Here is a 23,394-nt window from a genome sequence, read left to right on the forward strand (position 1 = left end):
CTTTGTAGAATGCCTGAAAAGTTGATATTTAGTGGATTCTTGAGAAAGCAGTTTATCTGTAGAAGAGGAACTTTTTTAGTACCTAAATTAGCTTGCTCTGATTAATATGCATTTGTTTTGTTTTCCTGCTTTAAAAAGAGAAAGAAAGAAAAGAGTAAAAATCATCTAGCCTAAAACTACATAGCACAGATAACCCTATGACCTTTGGCTCTGGGTAAAGATTTACAGTACTTGCGGACCTCGTTCACATGCCTGACTGAAAAGAGCCCTAAAGTAAGGCTCCTGTGGAGATGGAGAAAATAAGCAGGATAAGGAAGTTCCATTATTTCAAGTGACAGTGTGTTGTTTTATTTTTACTAGTCTATAAAGTGAAATACCATTCGTGATGTGTTTCCAGTTTTGAGTCTCATGTCATTTAAGTTTGGGGTCTGATGTTAGAATAGTTTGAGTCAGGGATGCCCTGGGCAAAGCATCCTTCTTCGTCTCCTTTTCTACCCAGCAAAGATCCCTGCCTGTTGACTCCCTTAAATTAAATTTCCATTTGAAATATCTGTCCTTTAAGGAAAGCGAAACAGCAGAAGACTTTCTTTTTTTTAAAGGTACTATCAAAATATGGATGAGAATGAGAATCAGTAGTTGTTTTGCTCTTATATGTTAAGTTTTTCTTCAGATACAAAGTATAAAAAGTCCCTGAGAACAAAATTAGTCCCACTCTTTGTCTCCAGAAAAAGAAATTTTAGTTTGGTTCCTTTTGCTAAGACATTTGAAGAAACCTTAATAATTTACTATCTAAAGACTTTGACATCTGTTTAATGGTTTTTAACTAGAAACTTTATACTGAATCTTTATGTATCTTTCTTGTAAAATATCCCATTGTTCTCTACAACACTTTGTATTTATGTTTTGAAGCTTCTTTATTAAACTGATTTACTGTTTTATTTCCTGTTTCCTTTCAATATGTGCTGGTAAAACCTCATTAAAATGGTGACAAATAAAAGCAGTTTCCTTGGTCTTAGGAAGATACTCCTAGCCATTGATCAGCTCTTGATTGTTTTATAGGCCAGAACTTTCAAATGGTGTTTTTTGAATGAAGGAAAAACTTCACTACACTTTCTATTCTATTTTTAAGAATCTGTAAACATGGCAAAAAGTTTGACGTGAATTACGAACAATTTTCCTTATAGAACGGAAAACTCTTGTAGAAAATTAAATCAATACTGTCCATTAATCATACTGTTTGTCAGCCCTCAGACCACTGTGGAAGTTTCTGGTGAATGTAAAAAGTCTTTAAATGTGTGAGGTCCTTAAAGATCTAAGTAAGTTAAAGGAGAAGAGGTTTTTTAAATACTACCATTAGCACATGAAAGAAACTTCAGGGTGGATAGAAAAAAAAAATTAGTTGTAAAGCTGTAATTGTACTTGTTGGTTTTGTTTTGTTTTTGTTTTAAGCCTGTTCTTTAAAAAAAAAAAAACTTAATGCAAATAAAATTTTAAGCTTTGTACTAATTACACACTCCATAAGGGAGCTGTAAGACAGGCCATTACAGGAGGAAATGTTTTGGTAGCTTATCCTTTAAAAATATTTGCATGTGTTTATTTCATAACATGCATAGTATATCAGGACAGTAATACATGTATATGTTATAAATAAAGGTATATATGTTATAAATATGCATGCTAGAAAAATATTTTACTGTTGGAAGGTGAAATAAAAAGATTTGGAGACCACTGTTCTAACTTACTGCATCAGGTATTTCTAAGTAACTACCCAGTTATAAAGCTATACAGTCTAGAAGAGGAAATAGCCAAATCACCACAGAAATCATAACTACAAGCTTTAGTAAGCGCTGTGATGGAAAAGCATAGGGAGGTTATAAGACCATGTTATAGCGGACACTAAATAGCATGAGGGTGGAGGTTAGGGTAGATTTCCCTGACAAACTGATGTTTCATTGGTATCTGAAGGATAACAGTTTAACTGGGTGAAGGACCCTGATGGGATAATGAAAGAATTAAAGAAGGCATAGCATAAATGATAGTCATGGACTAAATCATCAGAAGAGGCTAAATACTGGAGTATCTTACTATCTAAAGAATCTGATTTATCAGTTGATTTGGATAAGCTGGTGTGATAACATAATGCTGGTAGAGTTTATTGAAATTTTACATATTTTTCTACTCTTTATAAATATTTCTATTCAAATATCTTAAAATATTTGAAATCTTGAAAGACTTTGGGTAACATCCCAGACAACGTAGGCTCCCCTACATAAGTGGAGGCCTCTTGCATTAGCCAAGATAACGGACTCCACTGATCTTTACCTTGGTTTAATATAGAGACTAGAACTCTTGCTTCAGCTGAAGGTTAAAATGACATCTTAGCTTTCTCGGCATGCCAAGATGTTAATGATAAGAAGCCTGTGCAGAGTGTAGGCAGCACAGTTTGCCTGATTACCACAGTGTATGCATCTCTCTGGGAGATAGTATAAATATATCTATCTAGAGTCATTATTTCACACACCTGATCGTAGTCAAAAGGCCGAGAAGCAGTGAGTCATCATTTCAGATGTATGTATCTCCTGTATCTTTTTTGAAGAAAGATTTGGAGTGACTCAGTACAGAAACACAAAATTCAACTAAATAAAAAAACGAATCGGTGACATAAGTCTCCGTGTTTGTAAGGGTTTGGGATTAAGCAACATTCATAGTAGTAAAAGTGTAAATTGATTCACAACTTTTTAGGCATGACTGAGTAACACTAAAGGAGGGGGCTGTAATATGCATACTCTTAAACGAGTAATTCCGTTAGTATACACCTATCATGATAAAATAATAATGAACATGCACAAACATTTAACCATGAGGATGTTTGGGGCACCTGGGTGGCTCCTTCAATTGAATGTCTGACTTTGGCACAGGTCATGATCTCATAGTCCGTGAGTTCAAGCCCCATGTCAGGCTCTGTGCTGACAGCTCAGAGCCTGGAGCCTACCTCAGATTCTGTGTCTCCCTCTCTCTGCCCCTCCCTCTCTCACTCTGTCTCTCTCTGTCTCTCAAAAAATAAACGTTAAAAACAAATTTACCGTGAGGATGTTCACTGCAGGGTCATTTGTAATTGCTATAAGCTGGATAAAACCTAAATATTCAGCTACAGAGGTTTAGTAAGATAAACTGTGGTACATCCATACAGTTTGGATAAATGTGGATATTTAAAGGAATATTTTAGAAGAATATTTAATAACATGAATATTTGTTCACAGTATATTAAGTGGAAAAAGCAGGCTATAAATAAAAAAAATATTTTGTATGTGTGTATATGAATAGAAAGGGGAATGAAAATAACATACAACCTAATGTTAAAAGTGCTATCTGGGTTCTGGTATTAGGATATTTTATTTTTATTTCCTCTTTTCTGCTTGTCTGAGTTTTATAAATTTTCTGTAACAAATATTTGATCCTAATGAGAAAAAAACAGTTTTTTTAATTGACTATAGCTACGTGAATCAGTTGGAGCAAAGGTAAGTAAAAGTTGGAAAACCGATGAAACCAGGATATTGGCTTCTTTATTGCATGCCATAAGGTCCTGTACAGTTGCTAGAAATGCAACTGTAAGTTTAGCTGTGAGCTTCCTGGCAACCAAAACAAACCACAAAGACTGCTAGCTATGGGGCATAGGAATTTTTAATTATTAGAAGAAAATTGTAATAGGGGCACCTGGGTGGCTCAGTTGGTTAGGTGTCCGACTTCAGCTCAGATCATGATCTCACAGTTGGTGAGTTCGAGCCCCGCATCGGGCTCTGTGCTGACAGCTCAGAGCCTGGAGCCTGTTTCAGAGAAAATTGTAATAGGGGTGCCTGGGTGGCTAGTTGGTTAAGTGACTTCAGCTTAGATCGTGATCTCACACTTGGTGAGTTCAAGCCCCACATCAGGCTCTATGCTGACAGGCTGTGCCTGGGGCCTGTTTCAGATTCTGTCTCCCTCTCTATGCCCCTCCTCTGCTCAGCCTTGCTTGCTTGCTCACTCTGTCTGTTTCCTTCAAACATGAATAAACATTAAAACAAAATTTTTGATAAAAAGAAATAATAATATATTAATTAAATTCCCAAAATGCAGTATTTCCAGAAAAACTCTATATACTCAAATTGTTGGAGATTCTCTATGAATCTGTATCGAAGCCATATAACTTATGCTTGACAAGGGCCTAACATAATAAGGAAAGAAGATTCCTGTGGCTTCTAGCATCATTTGACAAGTTATAGGGTTTTGAATGATCTAGAGATATTAGTGGAGGAAACAATTAAAATAATTTTTTTGAACTTTCACCTTTCTCCATCTGGATGGCCAATTAGGGTGGTTTTAGTGTGTTTCCCTTTCTTGAATACATTCCCATTCTTTTCATAAAATGACCTTTTGTCTCAGAAGAAAACTCTTAGCAGATGGGCCTCAATTCTGACTCCACAAAACTATAGATACTACGTTTCAAACCTCTGGAAACTTTAAGAAGTAAGGAGACACTTGTTCTCATTTTGCTAATGCACATTTGTGTTCTGAGAAATTACAGGGATTGTATTAATTATATTCTCTTTCCCACGTTGACTCACTGGCATACTTGTGTGGCCCTGGTTCATTGTATGCTTTATTCCCATGCTGTGTGCATATTACAAATTGGCAGTTCAGTGTGACTCATTGAGAATTTTTTTTTAGAAAAGAAATCTGCATCTGCATTACTTACATAGAAAGTATCACATATTTCTAGGGGTTGTGGGAGGGGGGATGGGCTAAATGGGTAAGGGGCATTAAGGAATCTACTCCTGAAATCATGGTTGCACTATATGCTAACTACATGGGTGTAAATTAAAATACTAATAAAAAAAACCCAATTACCCATAAAAAAATAAATGAATAAGCTTTTTTGTTTTATAAAAAAAATCACATATTTCTAGAAATCTTTCAAGAATCTTCAAAATATGTGCTTTTCTCTTTTTATTGTCCTAATAAAAAGCCATAATCTAACTGATGTAGTAGTCTTACCAAAAAAAACGTTGAGTCTGAATCTAATAATGAGGAAACAAATAGATAAACCCTGTTTGTGAGATATTCTCCAAAACATCTACACTGGATTCTGCAAAAGAGTCGTTGTTAGGAAAGGTAGGAAAAGGACAGCAGCGATTCTGGAAGAAGGAGATAATGACGTGCGGTATGTGACTCTCAGTTGTGTTGGTGGGAAGGGGGCATTTTAAAGAACACTTTGGAAGCAATTGGGGAAATTCAAAAATGAGTTCTATATTAGATTAAATCGTGTTATTGTTAAATTAGGTGGACCTAATAATGGTACTATGGTTATGTAGGAGAGAATGTCCTTGCCCTCAGGAGAAGCATGTCCAAGTATTTAGGTGTGAAGTATGATGGCTCAACAAAAGAAAATGTGTGTGTTCACTTACTTGCACATGCAAGTAAGAGAATAATAAAGCATATCATCAAAATGTTTAAAAAATAATTTAAAAGGTAAAACATGCCCAGTATTCTGTTTTTAATCTTTAATCAGTTTCTCCAAATTAGGGATGTGTTTACCATGACTATGCACATGGTTAAAACAATAGATATTGTTTGAAATAACAGATATTAAGTATAAGAAACCTTGGATCTTCTGTTCAATGTTTTATTTATCAGAAAATCCTTTTGATTTAACTCTGTATGCTCAGTTGTTTGAGATTCTCTATTATATGTGTTGAAAACCATTTTAAGATACAGTGAATACTTTCCAGTACCTCAGTGATCTTTAGTGTCTTAATACCTGAAAGATTTAAGGCTTATATAAAATTTGAGTAGGCTGTTTATAGGCAATCAACATGGTAATGACCTACACCTGCTTGTATCAAAAAACTCCCAGAATTCCCTTATCTGCTAACATTAACATTGATTTCAGAGTGATACATTCAGCAAAGTTTAAATAAATTGTTGTAACAGTGCTTCTTGTGAATTCTAAAGGAGGCATACATAAATAACAATTGTGTTTTATCACTATGATTGATGAGGCCGATACTTCGCTGGCTTGCATTTCCCACTTGAGAAGAAATTTAAGATTGGTTTCAAGCTGTCTACCTGCATCCTTCCCATCTTGTAAGCATGCTTTTTACTGCTGAGGGCTGAGATTTGGAGGAATGGTTATCAAACCACAGATGTTTTTGCAATGAAACTGTGCACCTCCGACCAAGTCGCCGTGGTTCAGGAGATGATAGATGGTATTTTCATGTTGCCTCACAAAAGGGTCAAAATGGCATGGCGAGCCCATGACAGTGAAACAGAGAAATGTTAGTCCTGGAAGGAAATTTATTTCGTGGCTTCAGGGGAAGTTTGGTTGTCATGAATAGGCTCTCTCTGTCAGTCTATAAAAATATTGTTTGTAAGGCAGTGATGTATGTGAGACAGATAGCGTGAGTGTGCTGGCAGACAGAGCAGCTACTTAAACAAATGCCAAGCCGAGTACAGTATCAGAAGTCAAGTACTTGGATGTTTTTAGTATAAGAATTGGTCGGGATAGAAATAGCAACATGATTAAAGGAATTTGTTTCATTTTCTTAAGTAAACTTTATTTGTAAATTTTACAGCCCCTTAAGTTGTCCTAGGAGGCTGCATCTACTCTACCATTCTAAGACATTTTCATCTTATATTTATAAATTCTTATAATCAGCAATTACTGCTTTTTATTCATTAAAAATTTTTTTTAATTTTTTTAAAAATGTAAGCTCTCTGCCCAATGTGGGGCTTGAACTCACAACCCAAAAGGTGCATGCTCCAACTGAGCCAGGCAGGAGCCCCTCCATTTTATTCATTTTTAAGTTATTCAGGACTTAAAGGACCAGCCTCATTAGTACTGTTCACATAAAGCTATCATAAATTTGGGGACCGTGAAGCCGCTGCTCTTTTGAAGTGTTCCTTTTTCTCCTCCCCACCCCAAAGGAAGTATCAACCATTGACATCATTCCATTAATTGATGATGTGGTGGCTTTGCTGTCTCATCTTGCAAAATTGAACCAATGAGGTGCCTTTCTTCTGCAGGGATTCATAAAGGGAAAGGGGTATCATAAGAAAAGAACATTAAAGATCAAAAACCGTGTTTGTGGGAGATTCATTTTTCAGGGTTTGGATGTAAATCAGCAACGTTCATGGCAACATTCAGGTAGGAATCTTCAGCAGCAAGTATTTCTTATCCAGACAGCCTCAAGTAATGCATTTGTCAAAAATGAAAAATAGTTGTTACAAGAAGTCTTGAAAGCCTGATAGATGTATAAAAATGAAATCGCATGTTCAGAAAATAACATGAACAAAATATTAGTGAATAAAGTATGATAGAAAAAGCCATTTGCTTCTGGATTTTGCAAAACAATCCCAGTCTTTGGGGAGCGGGGGGAGGTTTTTAAAATAGAGATTATCAATAGGGTATACTTATTTTGGTAGGAAACGGATTCTCAAATGTCATGTACAAAGAACTTTCTTCTAAATTATCCTACACTCAGTAGGAGAGGGGATGTTTTCACTGGGAGTGAGAGGTGTTATTTGTCTTAAGGCCCTTCAGGGGGGCAGAACAAAAGGCACTGAGTCATTTCAGGTTTAGACAAATACTCTACCATCAGCTTCCACAGAAAGGTGTTACCCAGAACATGCAGGGTAGGTTGGAGAGTGGGGGAGTACCCACTCCATCTGCTGTTGTGTCATTTTACACTCAAATATTCTGTATTATCACAGGGCAGACTTACAACATTTCAGCATAGTGAGCATAATAAAACTCCTTTAAATTTATAATGTGATAGGAAAAATGTTTATCATTAACAATGCCTTACAGAGATTCAGTTTATAAACAAAAGGAGGATGAAATTTTTAATCAAGGCTTAAAGTAAAATTTATTGTTGTTTTTTTTTTAGCTGAAAACCTCTGTTTTTAAATCAGCGTATAGCACCCTCCTGTCAGGCATTGTTTTAACCATCACGAATTAACTTTTTCCATGAATTAACTTTGATGACAGAAGACAAAGAATTCCCGCTTGAAAGAGGCCTGCTCGTCTCATGTCCCTAGGGTTTCTCCCTCAGTTTCTCGGATGGGAGAAACATGTACAAACCTAACAACGTTTGGATAACTTGAAGGCGAATCACATTGTTCACATGTGATTTGTGTTTTTGTTACTGTGTGTTTAAACATCACATTTTAAAGCAGAGTATTTCACTCTGCTTTCCTTTCCCACCCATCCCCCTTAGCATTTTTCCTGCTCCTCTGCTGCTGGACCAGACTTGGGCTGGCCCCAGATCCTGTGTCAGAGGCCACGACCCAGGTGTCACAGCAGTCATACTGTTGGCCTCTTCTCTGAATAATTATATGGGGGGTATTGTGTTGGAGGGACAGGCTTGGGGGCAGTGCAGTCACCCTGGCTAGCCAGACCAAGGGGCTCTCCAGTCAGACCACAGGGGAACAATGGCCCTGAAAAGGCCTGCACAAAACCTTGTGACACAAAAGATTAAATTAAAAATGTACATCGGGCCAGACACTAGGCTTCATCCTTCAGAATTTCACCTTTGTCACTTATTCTGAGCATTTCCTAATTCAACATTTCCAGACTTCACATGCAGTGACTTTACATCAGCAAATTTTCAGATTGCTGCTTACCTCTGCATATATAGTCTAATTTATTTGATAACACTTTTTTAATACTCTGAAGCCATCTTAAGTGTGACACGTTGTGGCTAACATAAGCAAAGCTTTCTTTAGTGGTATTTTACATAAATCATTTAAGGTAGTGCATGACGATGTTTAAAATAATGCTTTGTATTTTCCTAAGACATTGTATCAAATGTGTTCCACGTCTAACTTGAGCCAAGTGACAGGGACTGTCCCAAAGTAGATGAAGTTGTTTTATCTTCCTTTGGTCTCAGGAAAATTATTTTCCCCACCAGCTGATCAGTTTTCCCTGGAAGAATGGGGAATAAAATTCATTAAGTCTTACTCATATTTGAAATTTAGAAATGATGTCAGAGGTGTATTTATTCATGTCAGGTAAACGTTTTTTCATGGTCCTGACCTCATGTGTTCGCTTCATTTATCTACCCTGGACTTGTCCACTCTGGCCTGGCTCTTCTGAACGCTTCTGGAACCTCACCAACACAACAGCTCAAGCAAACAGGCCTGGTTTTCATGACGCCAACACTCTCTCCTTCTGTTGGTCCACAGCTAAATACTTTGTAAATAATGGTTTTCTATTATGCATTTTCCAGGAGACCAGACTTCTGGAAATGTTAGTGTTAGAGCAAAACACTAAAGTTTGAATTGATGTCTGTCAGTTTTACTGTCTGAGTTTATCTTCCATCAGAGAACACTTGGCCTCCATAGTGTTTGGAAGAAGGTATGGTGTGGAAACTTCCTAAGTGAGTCTGTTGATTTTTACCTGTTGTACTTAGAGAAGTTTAAGGACAGAACAATGATCAAAATCTGGTAAGACTGGAATTCTTAAATGTTTTCTCCTTAAAGTTAATTTATTCTTTAATATTTACAACTCTTGATTATTCTGTTTTCTGTGTATTTGGCTAATTTGAATATATATTAATATCACCCACCCGATCCGGGCCTACTTCAAAGATCACCTAAAACCCAGAAGTGAGTCACAAAAAAGGTTTAAGTCATGAAGCCACTCAGTAAGAAACGATGCCATTTGTCAGAATGTGTTCTCTTAATTTACACATGTTCCGACATGTTTTGCTATCTGGCTTCTCAAACATTAGTGATTATAGGGCCCCTGGCTTTTCAGAAAATAGGCCCAGAAGCAGAATTGGAGCTGAAGGTCAACAAACATAAGTTAAAAACAAACCAACCAACCACTCTTTGCTATGGAAGCTATAGTAATTGATGCTAATAAGGATGATTTTGAAGAATCAAAACAAGTTTTGGTTATTTCTAACATACTAAAGGATCTGGGAAGTTTGAAATACATTTTTGGATATTCTGCATAGAAGAATGGTTAATTTTGAAATGAAAATTGAAATTTACTTACATAGAAGGTATCCTTGTCTATAAAAAAAATTCTTAATATATAGGGCTGTTATAAGATCATTTAAGATAATACATATAAAGTACTGTTTTATTATTACCAAAGAAATTCATATTTATTATTGAGCAGGTAGAAATATAAGAACCAGAATAACTAAAAATTCTGCTACCACATAGAGCTAGATACCACTGTAAACATTTTTATTTTCAGAAGGTACTTCAGTATCTGATGATACTGCATATCAGAAGATAATGCATTTTTATTTACATTCTGTTTTTTATTGCTGTGCCTCCAGTGTCCCACCGCTTCCTTTCTGCTACCCCCTCAACCCCACCCCTTCCTGATGAATTTACTCTGTTAAACGACATAAATACCAGATATCACTTTTACCCTCAGTGACTTCTCTATAGCACTGGACATTGCCAACCAATCTTCTTCTCATAACTCCTGTGATATTATACCTTCCGGGTTTTCCTCATAACTTCTTAACACCACTTCCTATCTCACACCTAGGTTTCTAGTCCCTGCTGTCTCTTCTCTCCTTGGTACTCCGTCCTCTGTGTACATGACTGCTGAATGTCGTTCTCCATCCTTACTACTTTGCTCCAGCCTACACCCCTGGTCACCTCCACTTGGTTCCTCTGGCATATCTGGTTCAGCATGTCATTGGCTCCTCCAAGCATATCTTCTTCTATTTCTGTTGGTCAACACAGGCTGGAAACTTGGGAGCTTTCAGACTCCTTCTCATTAATCCCTTCTTTCAACAATTCCATTTAGTCAAGCCATCTTGTGTGTATGTATAACAAAATCCACAATGGCTAGCCTGGCTCTCAAAGCTCTCTGAGATCTACCCTTAGCCTAACTATTCTATATGACTTTCACTCATGCACCCTTCATTGAACTCTTCCCCATTACTCATCCCTGATCCACATGTTCCTGTCCCTGAGCCTTTGCTTATATTCTATCCTTGGCCTTTCTCTCTTCTTCCCTGTGCTTACTATAAAAATTAAATTGTCCTCACATGCACTTCTTCAGTGAAGCCTCCCTCTCCTAAAAAAAAAAACAAAAACAAAAAACTACCAGTAACCTCTCCTTCTTTTGAATTCCCTTAGAGCTTTAACAGGTCTCTTTGTAGCAGTTTTTCCTGTCTTGCATAATTATTTGTACCTTTGTCTTAGCCCCCCTAACACACTGCTATGGAAACAAATCTGAAACAAACTGATTATTTTAATTTGCTAATCTTAAAGATGAGGAAACTGAGGGGCGGCTGGGTGGCTTAGTCGGTTGAGTGTCCAACTTCGGCTCAGGTCATGATCTTGCAATTCCTGAGTTCAAGCCCTGCTATGCTAACAGTTCAGAGCCTGGAGCCTGCTTCAGATTCTGTGTCTCCCTCTCTCTCTGTCCCTCCCTCACTTGCACTCTGTCTCTCTCTCTCTCTCTCTCAAAAGTAAATAAACATTAAAAAAAAAAAAAAAGATGAGGATACCAAGTTCCAGGAGACTGCCTTTGAAGCCACACAGCTACAAAATCGAAGATTAAAATCCAAATCCCCTAATTCTCAAACCAGCCCTCTCCTCTACATTTATTTATTTATTACTGAAAAGTATCTACTAAGTGCCAGGCATTTTAAAAAGCTTTTTACAAATATAAACCCATTCAATTTCCATTTTACAGATGAGGAAACTCAATTCAAACCCAAGTAGTCTGGTTCCAGAGTCTGTACCTTTAATCACTATGCCAGCCTGCCCTTCTCCCTGAGAGGGAGCAGGGATTTGGAGTTATGTGTTGCTGATAATAATTATTTTATTACTATTAATGTTTTCATCAGTATAACATTATTGTTATACGTTGGCACTCTTGTAAAAACTTTGTGAATAAATTTATTTCCTCTTCCTAACAGCCTCGAGAGGTAGATTGTGTTATTGTCATCATAGCTATGTTACAGGTGATTTTAACCAAGATACAAAGAGAAATTAACTTCCCCCAGGTTGCACAGTAGTGACCAAGTTGGAATTGGAATCCAGGCAGCCTGGGCCTGACAGCACAGACCGTCAGGATTGTGCTAGACTGTATCTTAGCTTCCAAGTAGCGTTGAGTCATTAGGAAAGTTGTCTTCTGTTTGTCTCAGCATCCTTCTCTATAGAGGTCGGGTGACAAAAGCAATAACCTAGCTCACAGGGTTTTATAAACTCCATGTGAAATATTCATATATATGACAAATACTAATCCAAGGCACCCTTTTTTCTTTTCATTGCCTTTCATTTCATGCAGGCCTTCATTTGGTGAAACTTAAGCAACAGCCGTATATCACGCATACCTGTTTTGAATTGCTCATTCATAGATTTAGCTGGTACCTGAATGGCTCCCACCTTCGCTAGCTGGATGAGTGGGGGCCATCACTCTCCATATAGGCACATAGATGCCATCTAGTGTTAGAGAAGAGAAATGCAAGTTATTCAGGTAAAACACTGGAAGACCTGAGTTTTTTGTTGTTTTGTGGTCTTTGGGAACATGTATGCAATGAAAATTGGGTATATTATAGCACAGTTTTTGAAGGTTACTTAAGATGTCTAAAGATACCATTAATGTGCAATTATTTTTAAGTCATATGGTTTTAGAATGGATTTTAGGTCCTTGACCAGTACATCTTTAAAAGATTTTGGCATTATGGCAAATCTCATTTTATTGAACTTTTTTCTTGCTCTGAGTTGTAGTCATTGAGGGTAATAAATACCTAATTGTTAAAACTGGTTATAATTAACTGAATTTGTTGTCTCCATCTGCTTGCTGTTCATAATGCTAGTCCTCAAACTTCCATATTTCCATTTCATAAAACAATCTGTTCTTCCATTAGGGAAGAAATCTATTACGTTGTTTCCCAAAGAATTTATATCATCAGGTAGTTTCTTTGTTAGCAGATGAGAGAGTATTAAATTAACATGAAAGTTGTGGGTGAAGGTGGTTTTGAAACTGAGAGTGTTATATACCATGTGACATGGTTGCCAAAACAGCAAGAATTCTTAGTGACCATAAACACAGAACATAACTCTTTCAATCATAAATACATGTCAGACACATACTTGGAGCCTTTTCCTGCTCCCCAAACCAGGGAATATTAATGAGGGCAGAGAATAGTTGGAGCTCAGCATTAGTATTTGCTAACAGCTAATTTACTGACATTCTGGATTCTCGACCATGCCTGTATATTTATTTACCTTCACAAAGATGATTCCCAAGTTTAAGTGCACCACATTCTTGGTAGAATCTTTTCTTCTCTCCTGGGCAACTTTCCTCATTATTATAACAACAATAATATTGGACGTTTACTAATTATAGGAACGGTACAGAGTTTTTAATAGGCATAATTTCATTTGGGACTCTTAAAATCCCTGTAAGGGATTATATCTCTGTTTTCCAAATGAAAATAACAAGGCTTAGCAAACTAAAAAATATGCTCAAGACTGTATGGTTAGTAAATAATACATACAGAATATTAATTTGCCAGTCTATACTCTGGTAGACTGAAATTAAAAGCAATTAAAATGGCTTCTTAATCCTTGAGTCTTCGTATAGTGCCTGACTTTGAGTAGGTACTTGATAAATGTTTGTTTGATACCGGTGACCAGACTTCTGGTTCTGACGCCTCCTGATGTGAAACACACCAGGGTGGAAGGGTTGGTAGTGAGAATGAATCAGAAAGGAAAGAAGGTGAGGCAAGTCCTAGAGCCAGAGGAGAAAAGAGAAGGGGTGTAGCCATAACAATGTTTTAGGAAGGAGATCTTCATTTTTCTGCCAAAGGTTGACTTTGTAATAAAAGGTACAAGTTATTCTGGCTGGGACCATGGTCATGTTAACTTAAGCTGACACTCACTAGAGATTAGTGTTAATTTGAGCTTTCTTTCTTGATCTTTCATCTCTATATATTGCTAAATCTTTAAGCAAGGTTAACCATAAATCCAAGTACTACCTATCTGAGCCATCACTCCTGAGACCATTAAGAATTAACTCTCATGAGTGGTTTTTATGCCCCTTGTGTTGAGTTTTGAAGCAAATGGGACCAACTCTCTCCCTTTCTCCTTTTTCCCTCACTGGGTTTTGGGAAGGCCTGTACTATTCTTTGTGGCTGCTCTTCCTGACTCTGCTGTTTTCCCCCTAAACCACATATAGCCTAAGTCTGCTGAGTCTCATGTAACCAAGCACCACATATGTGGCAATGATTGACTCGAGAAGGGCCGTTAGCAGGCCTTGGAAACTGGTTCTCTGTGTCATTTCAGTGTTGATCCTGGGTCTCTGCTCTGTCCTTTATGCAATGGAGGGTCTTTTCAGAACTGTAGAGTTTGAGTACTTGTGCTACTTATGCTAAGGTATATTACTTATGCATTTAACTGTATTTAATAAGTTGGTCCTAACAGATGTTTTGTGTTTTTTTTTTTTTACTTTAATTTTGTTTTCATTGTGTAGGTGTCCTCTGTTTTCTTTCTTAGCTGATAACTCTATGGCCTGATAATGTTCATCTTGACATTATTATTTGAGGGCTCTGGTTCCCTGGGTCCATGACATCAAATTTCTAACAAATGATGCATAAAAATGGGCCATGTTGTTCCAGGGTCTCTGGATTAACAAACCAAAATTATGTAGCGACTAGATTTTGAGGTTGGAGTCCTATTTCTTAAAGCCTTACAGGAGCACATGGCAAATGCACATGGCCCACTGCTCAGTATGGTCCCCAACCTGTCACTTTTATTTTTTTAAATGAGATTCTTTGAAAAGCATAAAGAGTTGATCAGATGTGAACAAACATTAAATGGATTTTCTCTCTCAGATTTTTTTTTTCCACATAGTATGTCTTCTGTTCTAATTTTTTCCGCTAAAACCGTTTGCAAAATTATCCTGGATCTTGTACTTTTGTGTGTGTGGATACAAAGGAATCTCATGCACCTGATGTAGTTGGTTTGCTAGTCTAATAACTTGCCTTTTCCTGATCTCATGGAAACGAGCAGGGGAAGGAACCCAGCACTGAGATGGTTGCTCTAGTGACTTGGTGATTTCCAGATGGGCACCAGAAGACTGCTCCTTCTCATGCTGGCTGGTTATAGAGTCTATGCCGAGTGGGTCGTACAGGTGCTGGGTGTGTTCAGGGAGCAACTCTTTTCTTTCATTTTCTCAGGATACACAGGCCTCTTCTGTCTGATCAACAAGAAAAGGTGAATTTGGGGTTTAGAATTTAATGTAGACAGCTTGTTTTTTTAAAGAGGAAAAAGGGAAAATGAAATCAATTTTAGGACTAAAAATAACCATTGAAGAGAAATATTCATGAAGTGTTGATTGATTGTTTGCACAATGGAAAAAAAGATTAATTTCTCCACCCAGACTCATAACCCTCATCAAAATCAGCTTTTTGTGGGGCCCCTGGATAGCTCACTTGGTTAAGCGTCTGACTCTTGATTGTGGCTCAGGTAATCTTATGGTTCGTGAGTTTGAGCCCCACATCGGGCTCTGAGCTGACAGTGCAGAGCCTGCTTGGGATTCTCTGTCTCTCTCATTCTCTCTCAAAAATAAATAAATATTTGAAAAAAATTAGCTTTCTGTAAGAGCTGGCCATATCCATGTCTGGCTTCTTGAGAATGTGAGCTCCTTTAGTCAAACTCTGTCTCATCCATCCTTTCTTTTCAGTATTTCCTAATTCCTGGCATCATGTCCCACTCCCAGGAGACTTTCCTAAAGATACTCTTCTGATTGAGTAGAGACAATAAATATGTTTGAAGAACTAGACTGCAGAGAGCCAAATGAATTCCATTTGTACCCGTTCAGAGGGAGTATTGGTAAGATGACACTCAGGATTCAGTTGACTAAGGAGTTTAGCAGTATATTAGGAGGAAGGAAAGAAGAACACAGATTAAAATTAAGTAGCCATTAATCTGAACAGAAATCTTTGAATCTTAGAATTTTAGTGCTAAATGTTGGAAATCATTGAGTAATGAAATCCAAATATATTTCTGTTTTCTGCAATTTTATAAAATGTTTTAAAATATTTCTATTTTAAAACTCATTCTAAGGAGACAGACTTACCTGTTATGACAAAAGTCCATGTATTTGTGTAAATTTAAAGGACCCTATATGTTCTTGGTCATAGAAATATCTTAGTTTAGCTTTGTGTAACCCTGGACATCTAGTCAATACCTTGGTACCATGGTTTATAGAATGGGAATAACATATATATTATAGAATTTTGTTGTACTCAAATGAGATAATGTCTCAAAAAGCATTTTTTAGTATAATCAAATATTAGTCTTCCTACTTTTTAATAAATATAGAAATGTTCTAAGTTGTATAAATTGTTCTCCTTTTAATGCATTTTAATATTAAATATTAGAATATATCAGTTTTTAAATGTAAAAACTCTTAAATTATTTTGAAAATTTTAATAAACTTTACATTTTATTTTTGGATTTTTAAATGTTTAAATTCACTCTACAATTATTTTTATCCGTTTAGTCTAAGTTTTTCCACATTGGAGATATGTATATAAAGGATGATTTTTCCCTTATGAAATGTAGAATGTATTTCTGTGTTTATTATAATTTAGACAAGTATTACATAGGAATACATTAAAATTAGGAATATAACTACTATATGATCCAGCAGTCCTACTTCTGGATATATATCAAAAGGAAATGAAATCAGTATCTTGGAAGAGGTAGCTGCACCCCTATGTTCACTGCAGCATTTTTCACAGTAGCCAAAATATAAAAACAACCTATATGTCTTCTGACAGGTGAATGCATAAAGAAAACATGGCATATGTACACAATGGAATATTATTCAGCCTTAAAAAAAAAAAAGAAAAAAATTCTGCCATTTGCACAACATGAACGAACCTAGAGGATATTATGCATAGTGAAATACACCAGACACAGAAAGACAATTACTGTATGATTTCACTAATGTGCAGAATCCAAAACAGTTGAGCTCATAGAAGCAGGGAGTAGAATGGTGATTGCCAGGGGCTCAGGGGTGGGGGACATGGGTAGATGTTGCTCAAGAGTGCAAAGTTTCACTTATGTAAGGTGAATAAGTTCTAGAGATCTTAAGTACTATCATGGCATGGGGACTATAATAGCTTTCATTACTGTATTATATACTTGAGATTTACTAAAAGTGTAGATCTTGTTTTCAATATACATACACACACAAAATGGTAACTATGTGAGATGATAGCTATGTTTATGAGTTCAATTGTAGTAGTCACTTCACAATGTATACATATGTCAAGCATCACCTTGTATACCTTAAATATATACAACTTCTATTTGTTAACTGTACCTCAACAAAGCTGGGGGAGAAAAATACAGTATTTCTCAATAGTGTTTATTTTTGTCCCAAGTAAGTATTCTATAATTAAATGTTATAATAAACAGTCATACTGAAATATATTTGTATCATTAAACTTCTTGAGTATGTTCTAAAATGTATCACTTAAAATGTATAACCATTTATATCCTCAAAAACCTGAAATTTTTTTTTTGTTTTTGTGTGCATGGGATGGAATTTGGTTTTCATATTGTGACTGTGAATGAACACCAGTAGAGGGAGCTCCGGCTCTTCTTTCTTGGTGAATTTAGGGGTCAGCTTGAAAATCAGATTCTGGAAAGGGCACACATTGAGATAAATAATGCATGGTTATGAAAATTTTTAAAGGTATCAAGGGATGACGATTATATTTCTTCTTACCTTTGAGGGGAAATAGTCTCACTTTGATTTCCATGCTTTCAAGTTAGCCACCGTCAAGTAACTAAACAAAAAACTTCTATGTCACATAACCTCTTATAAGTGATCCATCAGGTTGCCTTTTAGAATCAAGAATCTGTCTCTGGTCAGTTGAGGAGGAGGAGGAAGAGGAGGAAGAGTAATGGTGGTAATGTTACTATCTGAAATGAGGTTAAGTAAAATTTTAAATAACTAATAGTCACACTAGCAAGGTCATACCAAGGTGAATTGCTGAGTCACTATATAGGATAGGGAAAGGAAAAAAACATCTCAAACTGCGAGGCATTCAGAAGATTTTTAAGCCAAAATCTAGAAAGGTTCTAGAACCTTTGGTGGTATCTAGAAGGCTGGACCAAATTATTACCTGTCAGTTTCTTTATAGACCCCAGAAGAAAATACCACGTGAGGCTACTGGCTTACAACAACATAGAAGATGGCTATCAGGCAGACCAGACAGTCAGCACTCCAGGATGCGTGTGTAAGTAAGAGTTATGGTAGCACATTTTAACTCTGTATGGTTCACAGTCTTTTTTCTCCTCTTCCTTCTGTAGATTTAAGTCTCATTACTAGTTGGAATCGTTGGTGGTCTTATATCTTCCATGGTGCCTAACATAGTTATCTTCAGCAAGTACCTGCTCAAAATAAATATTTAAGTGAGATGTATTTAATTATAAGAACCTATTTTACTTTTGCAAGCAAAAGACCATTAGAAATTTAACTGGGAAAAATAACCCTGAATACCTTCTGCTTTAACCTTGAGGCTAATACTTTCTTCCAATTTCTGTTCAGTTTTACTTGTGCTAAGACCTGTTAGGGCTTATTGCTACTAAAGAGGGTTTGGATTTAATTTTAAGTCCATAGCTGACCTTCTGGATGTTTCAAGCTGGTAGTTTGACTTCTCAGTGCTTCTGTTTTACAATCTAAGTATTGATAATATTTGATTCCTTCTCTAACTCATGGAAGAGTTGCTGAGAATTAAATGATACATCTCTAGGTGTATCTATGAACCACTTTAGTGGAAGAAAGACTTACAGCCAACTTATATTGTGGGGAGTTATGATTTTATCATTTTGCCACTTTCTATAGTAATATTATGCCATGTAGTAAAGTAACATTGTCTTTTTCAATAGCTGTTCGTGATCGCATGGTTCCTCCTCCACCACCACCCCACCATCTCTATGCGAAGGCTAACACCTCATCTTCCATCTTCCTGCACTGGAGGAGGCCTGCATTCACCACTGCACAAATAATTAACTACACCATCCGCTGTAACCCTGTCGGCCTGCAGAACGCTTCTTTGGTTCTATACCTTCAAACGTATGTAGCTTCTATTAATAGTGTTTTTCTTTGCTCTTTTCCCCACTCATACTTGTTTCTTACCATCTTCGGCCAGCTTAAGCTTTACCTGAAAGCACTTGTCTCAGGACTTCCCTTACTTATAAGATGGCTGGGAGTTTTGCATCTTTATCATATCGAGTTCTGAAAACTGTATCTTTTGACAGTTAGTTTCTGTAAATGATTTTTTGTTGTTGTTTCCCCAGCCTCATGCAGTAAGATTAGATGAGAAGCTAGTATTACTTTCAAGTGGCTAAAGTTAGCATAGTTAAAGGAAGAAACAAAAGACCATTTTTATGCTAGCATCAAAAAATAAAACGAGTATTCTGTTTTCTTGGTTATAGTTAGAAGGATGCCCATCATTATGATTTAAAAGAATGATTTGATGGGGCGCCTGACTGCCTCAGTTGGTTAAGTGTATGACTCGGTTTCAGCTTAGGGCATGATCTCAATGTTCGTGGGATGGAGCCCCACCTCAGGGGCTGCCTGCACAGAGCTTGTTTGGGATTCTCTCTCTGCCCCTCCCCCCCTCCAGCCACCTGCCCCTCCCTACCCCCCCACTCATGCTTGCTCTCTCTCTCTCAAAATAAATAAACTTTAAAAAAAGAATGATTTGACTTGTAGTATTTCAGAGGAAATCATTTTGTATTGGGACGTTTCTATACTGCTAATTTCCTAGTTTCCTTTCAGAGAGGCAACTTGTAGGCTAATTTATATAGGATAATACCAAATGTAGTATTTTAATAGTCAAATGAGATTGCTCTTTTAGGCTAAAAAATTGTTTTAAAGAAAATGAGGTGATAAATAAGAACAGTATGCTTTACCTATATTGACTGGAAATACTGATAATCTTTTAGAAACAATGCACTACCAGCATTAACAACTTCATTGCTCGTTATTATAGATCAGAAACTCACATGTTAGTTCAGGGTCTAGAACCCAACACCAAATATGAATTTGCTGTACGATTGCATGTGGATCAGCTTTCCAGTCCCTGGAGCCCTGTTGTCTACCATTCTACGCTTCCAGAAGGTAAAACAGTTATCTAAATGTGTAAAAATATATATGTGTCGCTTTAAAAAAGATACTACCCTTGTTGCCACCTTGGTTGACCTGTATGCATTTGTTTTGTTTCTTAACTTTTGAAATTTATTTATTTTTATTATATATTTTTTTAAAAGTTCTTCTTACCGCATGTATTGCACAAGTAGATGGGCTTAAGTCTAGCCCCTCTCTTTAGGGAACATTAAATTTTCTAAAATCATGTGTGCTATTCAAGACTGCACCCGAATAATTAAAAATGGAAGGAAATAGCGTATTTAATGATGTTAGGAGCCCACATTAGAGCAAATGTGAGTGGTAGGTTATGTGCACAGTGCGGTGAATGTGATCCCTGACTGAGCACCATTTCTGTAGCTTACCTGTGCCTCTTGCTGAGGTATTTCATGTCTGTGGGACTGCATTTCCTTTTCTGTAGGATGAAGGTAAAGGAATGGATGATCTATATAAGGACCATTGCGGCTCTGTTCTAATTATGCTGAGAGAAACAAAGGAAGGACATTTACTCCAGTGAACATAGGGCCTCTTTACTGTGGTTTTGGCTGTATTCCCATATGTGATGTGGTACCAAAACCCAGCTCTTCATACTTTTAGTTCATATTAAACTGGGGTCACCTAAAATCCCAAGACTTTACTGCTTTCCCAGATACAAATCATTAGTCTAAAGTCTGCCCTGTAAACTCACTGATTCACAACTTTTTGGAGAATAACTAAATATTTTGGTCTCAGAAGTATTTCCTTCAGTGGCTTCCTGGATCAGCTAAATATATATTCTGTACATTTTAGTAATAAATGTAGTTTAAATTCAATACCTAAATGGGGTATGAGACTCAATATTTAATGGGCAGTTGCTACTGGTGGAATTGTAAACTTTTCTAGTTATCAGTTTGGCAAAACAATATCAAAAGTCCTAAACATGCTTACACCCTCTGATTCAGTAATTCCCCACCTAGGAATCTACCATATCCTTTTTCATGATGTTTTAAACATTATAAAAATGAAATTACCTCTCAGAAAAAGAAGAAAAAAATAGTATTTTACCCTTATCACTAGTGATCTGTAATAGCTGTGATTCTGAGATTTTTTTATAGTGGTTTCTAGTTTTTCTAACTCTTTTCCATGACTATGCATCTATTAACTGGGTATTTGAGTGTTTATCACCATTTAATCCTGGTAATACAGTATTTTTTACATGTGTGCACAGCCCCAGCAGGCCCACCGGTTGGAGTAAAAGTGACCTTGATAGAGGATGACACTGCTCTGGTTTCTTGGAAACCCCCTGATGGCCCAGAGACCGTGGTCACACGCTATACCATCTTGTATGCATCCAGGAAGGCCTGGATTGCAGGAGAATGGCAGGTCCTACACCGAGAAGGTAAATATCCTAAATTCTCAAAGAAGATGGGAAGTAAGGTTACTGATGATAAGGAAACAAATGGAAAGAAGGATCTAGTTTATTTTAAATTTATATTTATCAAGTAACAATTATTAAGGATTTGGGCTTTAAAAAAAAATTTTTTTTAACGTTTATTTTTGAAAGAGAGACAGAGCATGAGTGGGGGAGGGGCAGAGAGAGAGGGAGACAGAGAATCCAAAGCAGGCTTCAGGCTCTGAGCTGTCAGCCCAAACTCACGAACTGCGAGATCATGACCTGAGTCTAAGTCAGATGCTCAACTGACTGAGCCACCCAGGCTCCCCAAGGCTTTTTTTTTTTTTTTAATGTTTATTTACTTATTTCTTTATTTTAAGAGAGAAAGCATGAGTGGGAAAGGGGCAGAGAGAGGGAGAGAGAGAATCCCAGGCAGGCTCTGCACTCTGTTTCACCAACCGTGAGATCATAACCTGAGCTGAGATCAAGAGTGGGAAGCTCAACTGACTGAGCTCCCCAGAGCCTCAAGCACTGGGGTTTTATTCAGAGAGCATTGGGAAGCCATCAGCATATCTTAAGCATGAGCATGTGATTCACATTCCAGAAAGATCACTTTTGAATATTGTGAATAGAAGGGGTTTGGTCCAGGAGAAATGGGTAAGAGTAATGCAGAGACTAGGAGGTGACTGTAGTGGTCCAGGAAAGAGACAATAAGCCTGGATGAGATCACTGAGGATTGAGATGGAAAGGAGAGGACAGTCAAAAGATACAGGGGAGGTGAACTTGACAGGACTGGGTAGTTTAGGTAGAGAAGGAGAGGGGTAAGGAAGGGAGAATCATTACAGATGATTACTAGATTTCTGGTGGTGGCGTGTCTTACCCTGGAGTAGCAAACGCTGGAAGAAGACCTGGTTGAAGGTAGCAGACCTGTATACAGCTACTAAAAAGGCCCACATACAAATAAATTGGCCCATATAAATAACTAGGGTCCACTTAAGTACAGGGAAAAGCTGAATGGGACATAGGAACACTGGATTTAATTTTTGTAACACTGATTTTTGTTTTTAGCTGAGAAAAACTAAATTCTAAAACGTTTTAACATTCTTACTGCATGCTTTTATCATTCTATCCTTTTTAAATTTTTGAATCTTCCATTTGGACAAGTCCACATACCAATTTTCAGATGGGCCATCACATAAATGGTAAAGCTTTATTATTTTGGCGCTTCCTTAATTTAGACATGCATACTGGGAAAAGAACAGCTTGCCAAGCAATTAAAAACTTAAGAAGGATTTTAAGAAGGAAATTTTTTGGCCATCTACATATTCTAAACACTTTACAGTGTTTATATTTCTTCATACATTTTACCTTTTGAAGGGAGTATTTACCTAATTAAAATAGGTGTGGATATAATATAAAACTCGTGTGGATATAATATAAAACTCTCTATGCAAACGTAAAACAAACAAGTGGTGACTTTAGTTGGAATTTTAATAGTCATATATTCATATTTTTCATTCTGTAGAAGCTCCACTAAGTAATGATTTCCTGGTCACTGAAGAAACTTGAATGTAATAAGTACTTGACAGCAATGCAGTTTTATGTGTGTATCAATTGATCTATTGCTTCCTAACAAACCACTTTAAAAATTAGCCATCTTATTTTCTCACAGTTCTGTGAGTCAGCAATTTGGACTGGGATCAGCTGGGCAGTCTTTCTTTTGGTCTCTTCTGAGGTCACTCATGAGACTAAAATCATCTCATGATTTCAACAGAGTATGGGTAGCTTAAAAACAGCAGGAGAGAGTTCCAGCATCAGGAGGAGAGGGAGG

The 23,394-nt window shown here is 36.9% G+C and overlaps 1 protein-coding gene across 1 annotated transcript in view; it reads left to right on the forward strand.

Moving 5' to 3' along the window:
* The window catches only part of PRTG (protogenin), a 127,181-nt gene that overhangs the window by 86,823 nt on the left and 16,964 nt on the right, over nucleotides 1–23,394 (forward strand). Inside the window, exons 12-15 of the mRNA XM_027067310.2 lie at nucleotides 18,183–18,278; nucleotides 18,931–19,117; nucleotides 20,040–20,167; nucleotides 21,399–21,569. Of these exons, the coding sequence (XP_026923111.1) occupies nucleotides 18,183–18,278; nucleotides 18,931–19,117; nucleotides 20,040–20,167; nucleotides 21,399–21,569 (582 nt within the window). The remainder of the gene's footprint in view (nucleotides 1–18,182; nucleotides 18,279–18,930; nucleotides 19,118–20,039; nucleotides 20,168–21,398; nucleotides 21,570–23,394) is intronic.

This window comes from Acinonyx jubatus, chromosome B3 (assembly GCF_027475565.1).
Source record: "Acinonyx jubatus isolate Ajub_Pintada_27869175 chromosome B3, VMU_Ajub_asm_v1.0, whole genome shotgun sequence".
Classification (NCBI taxonomy): Eukaryota; Metazoa; Chordata; class Mammalia; order Carnivora; family Felidae; genus Acinonyx; species Acinonyx jubatus.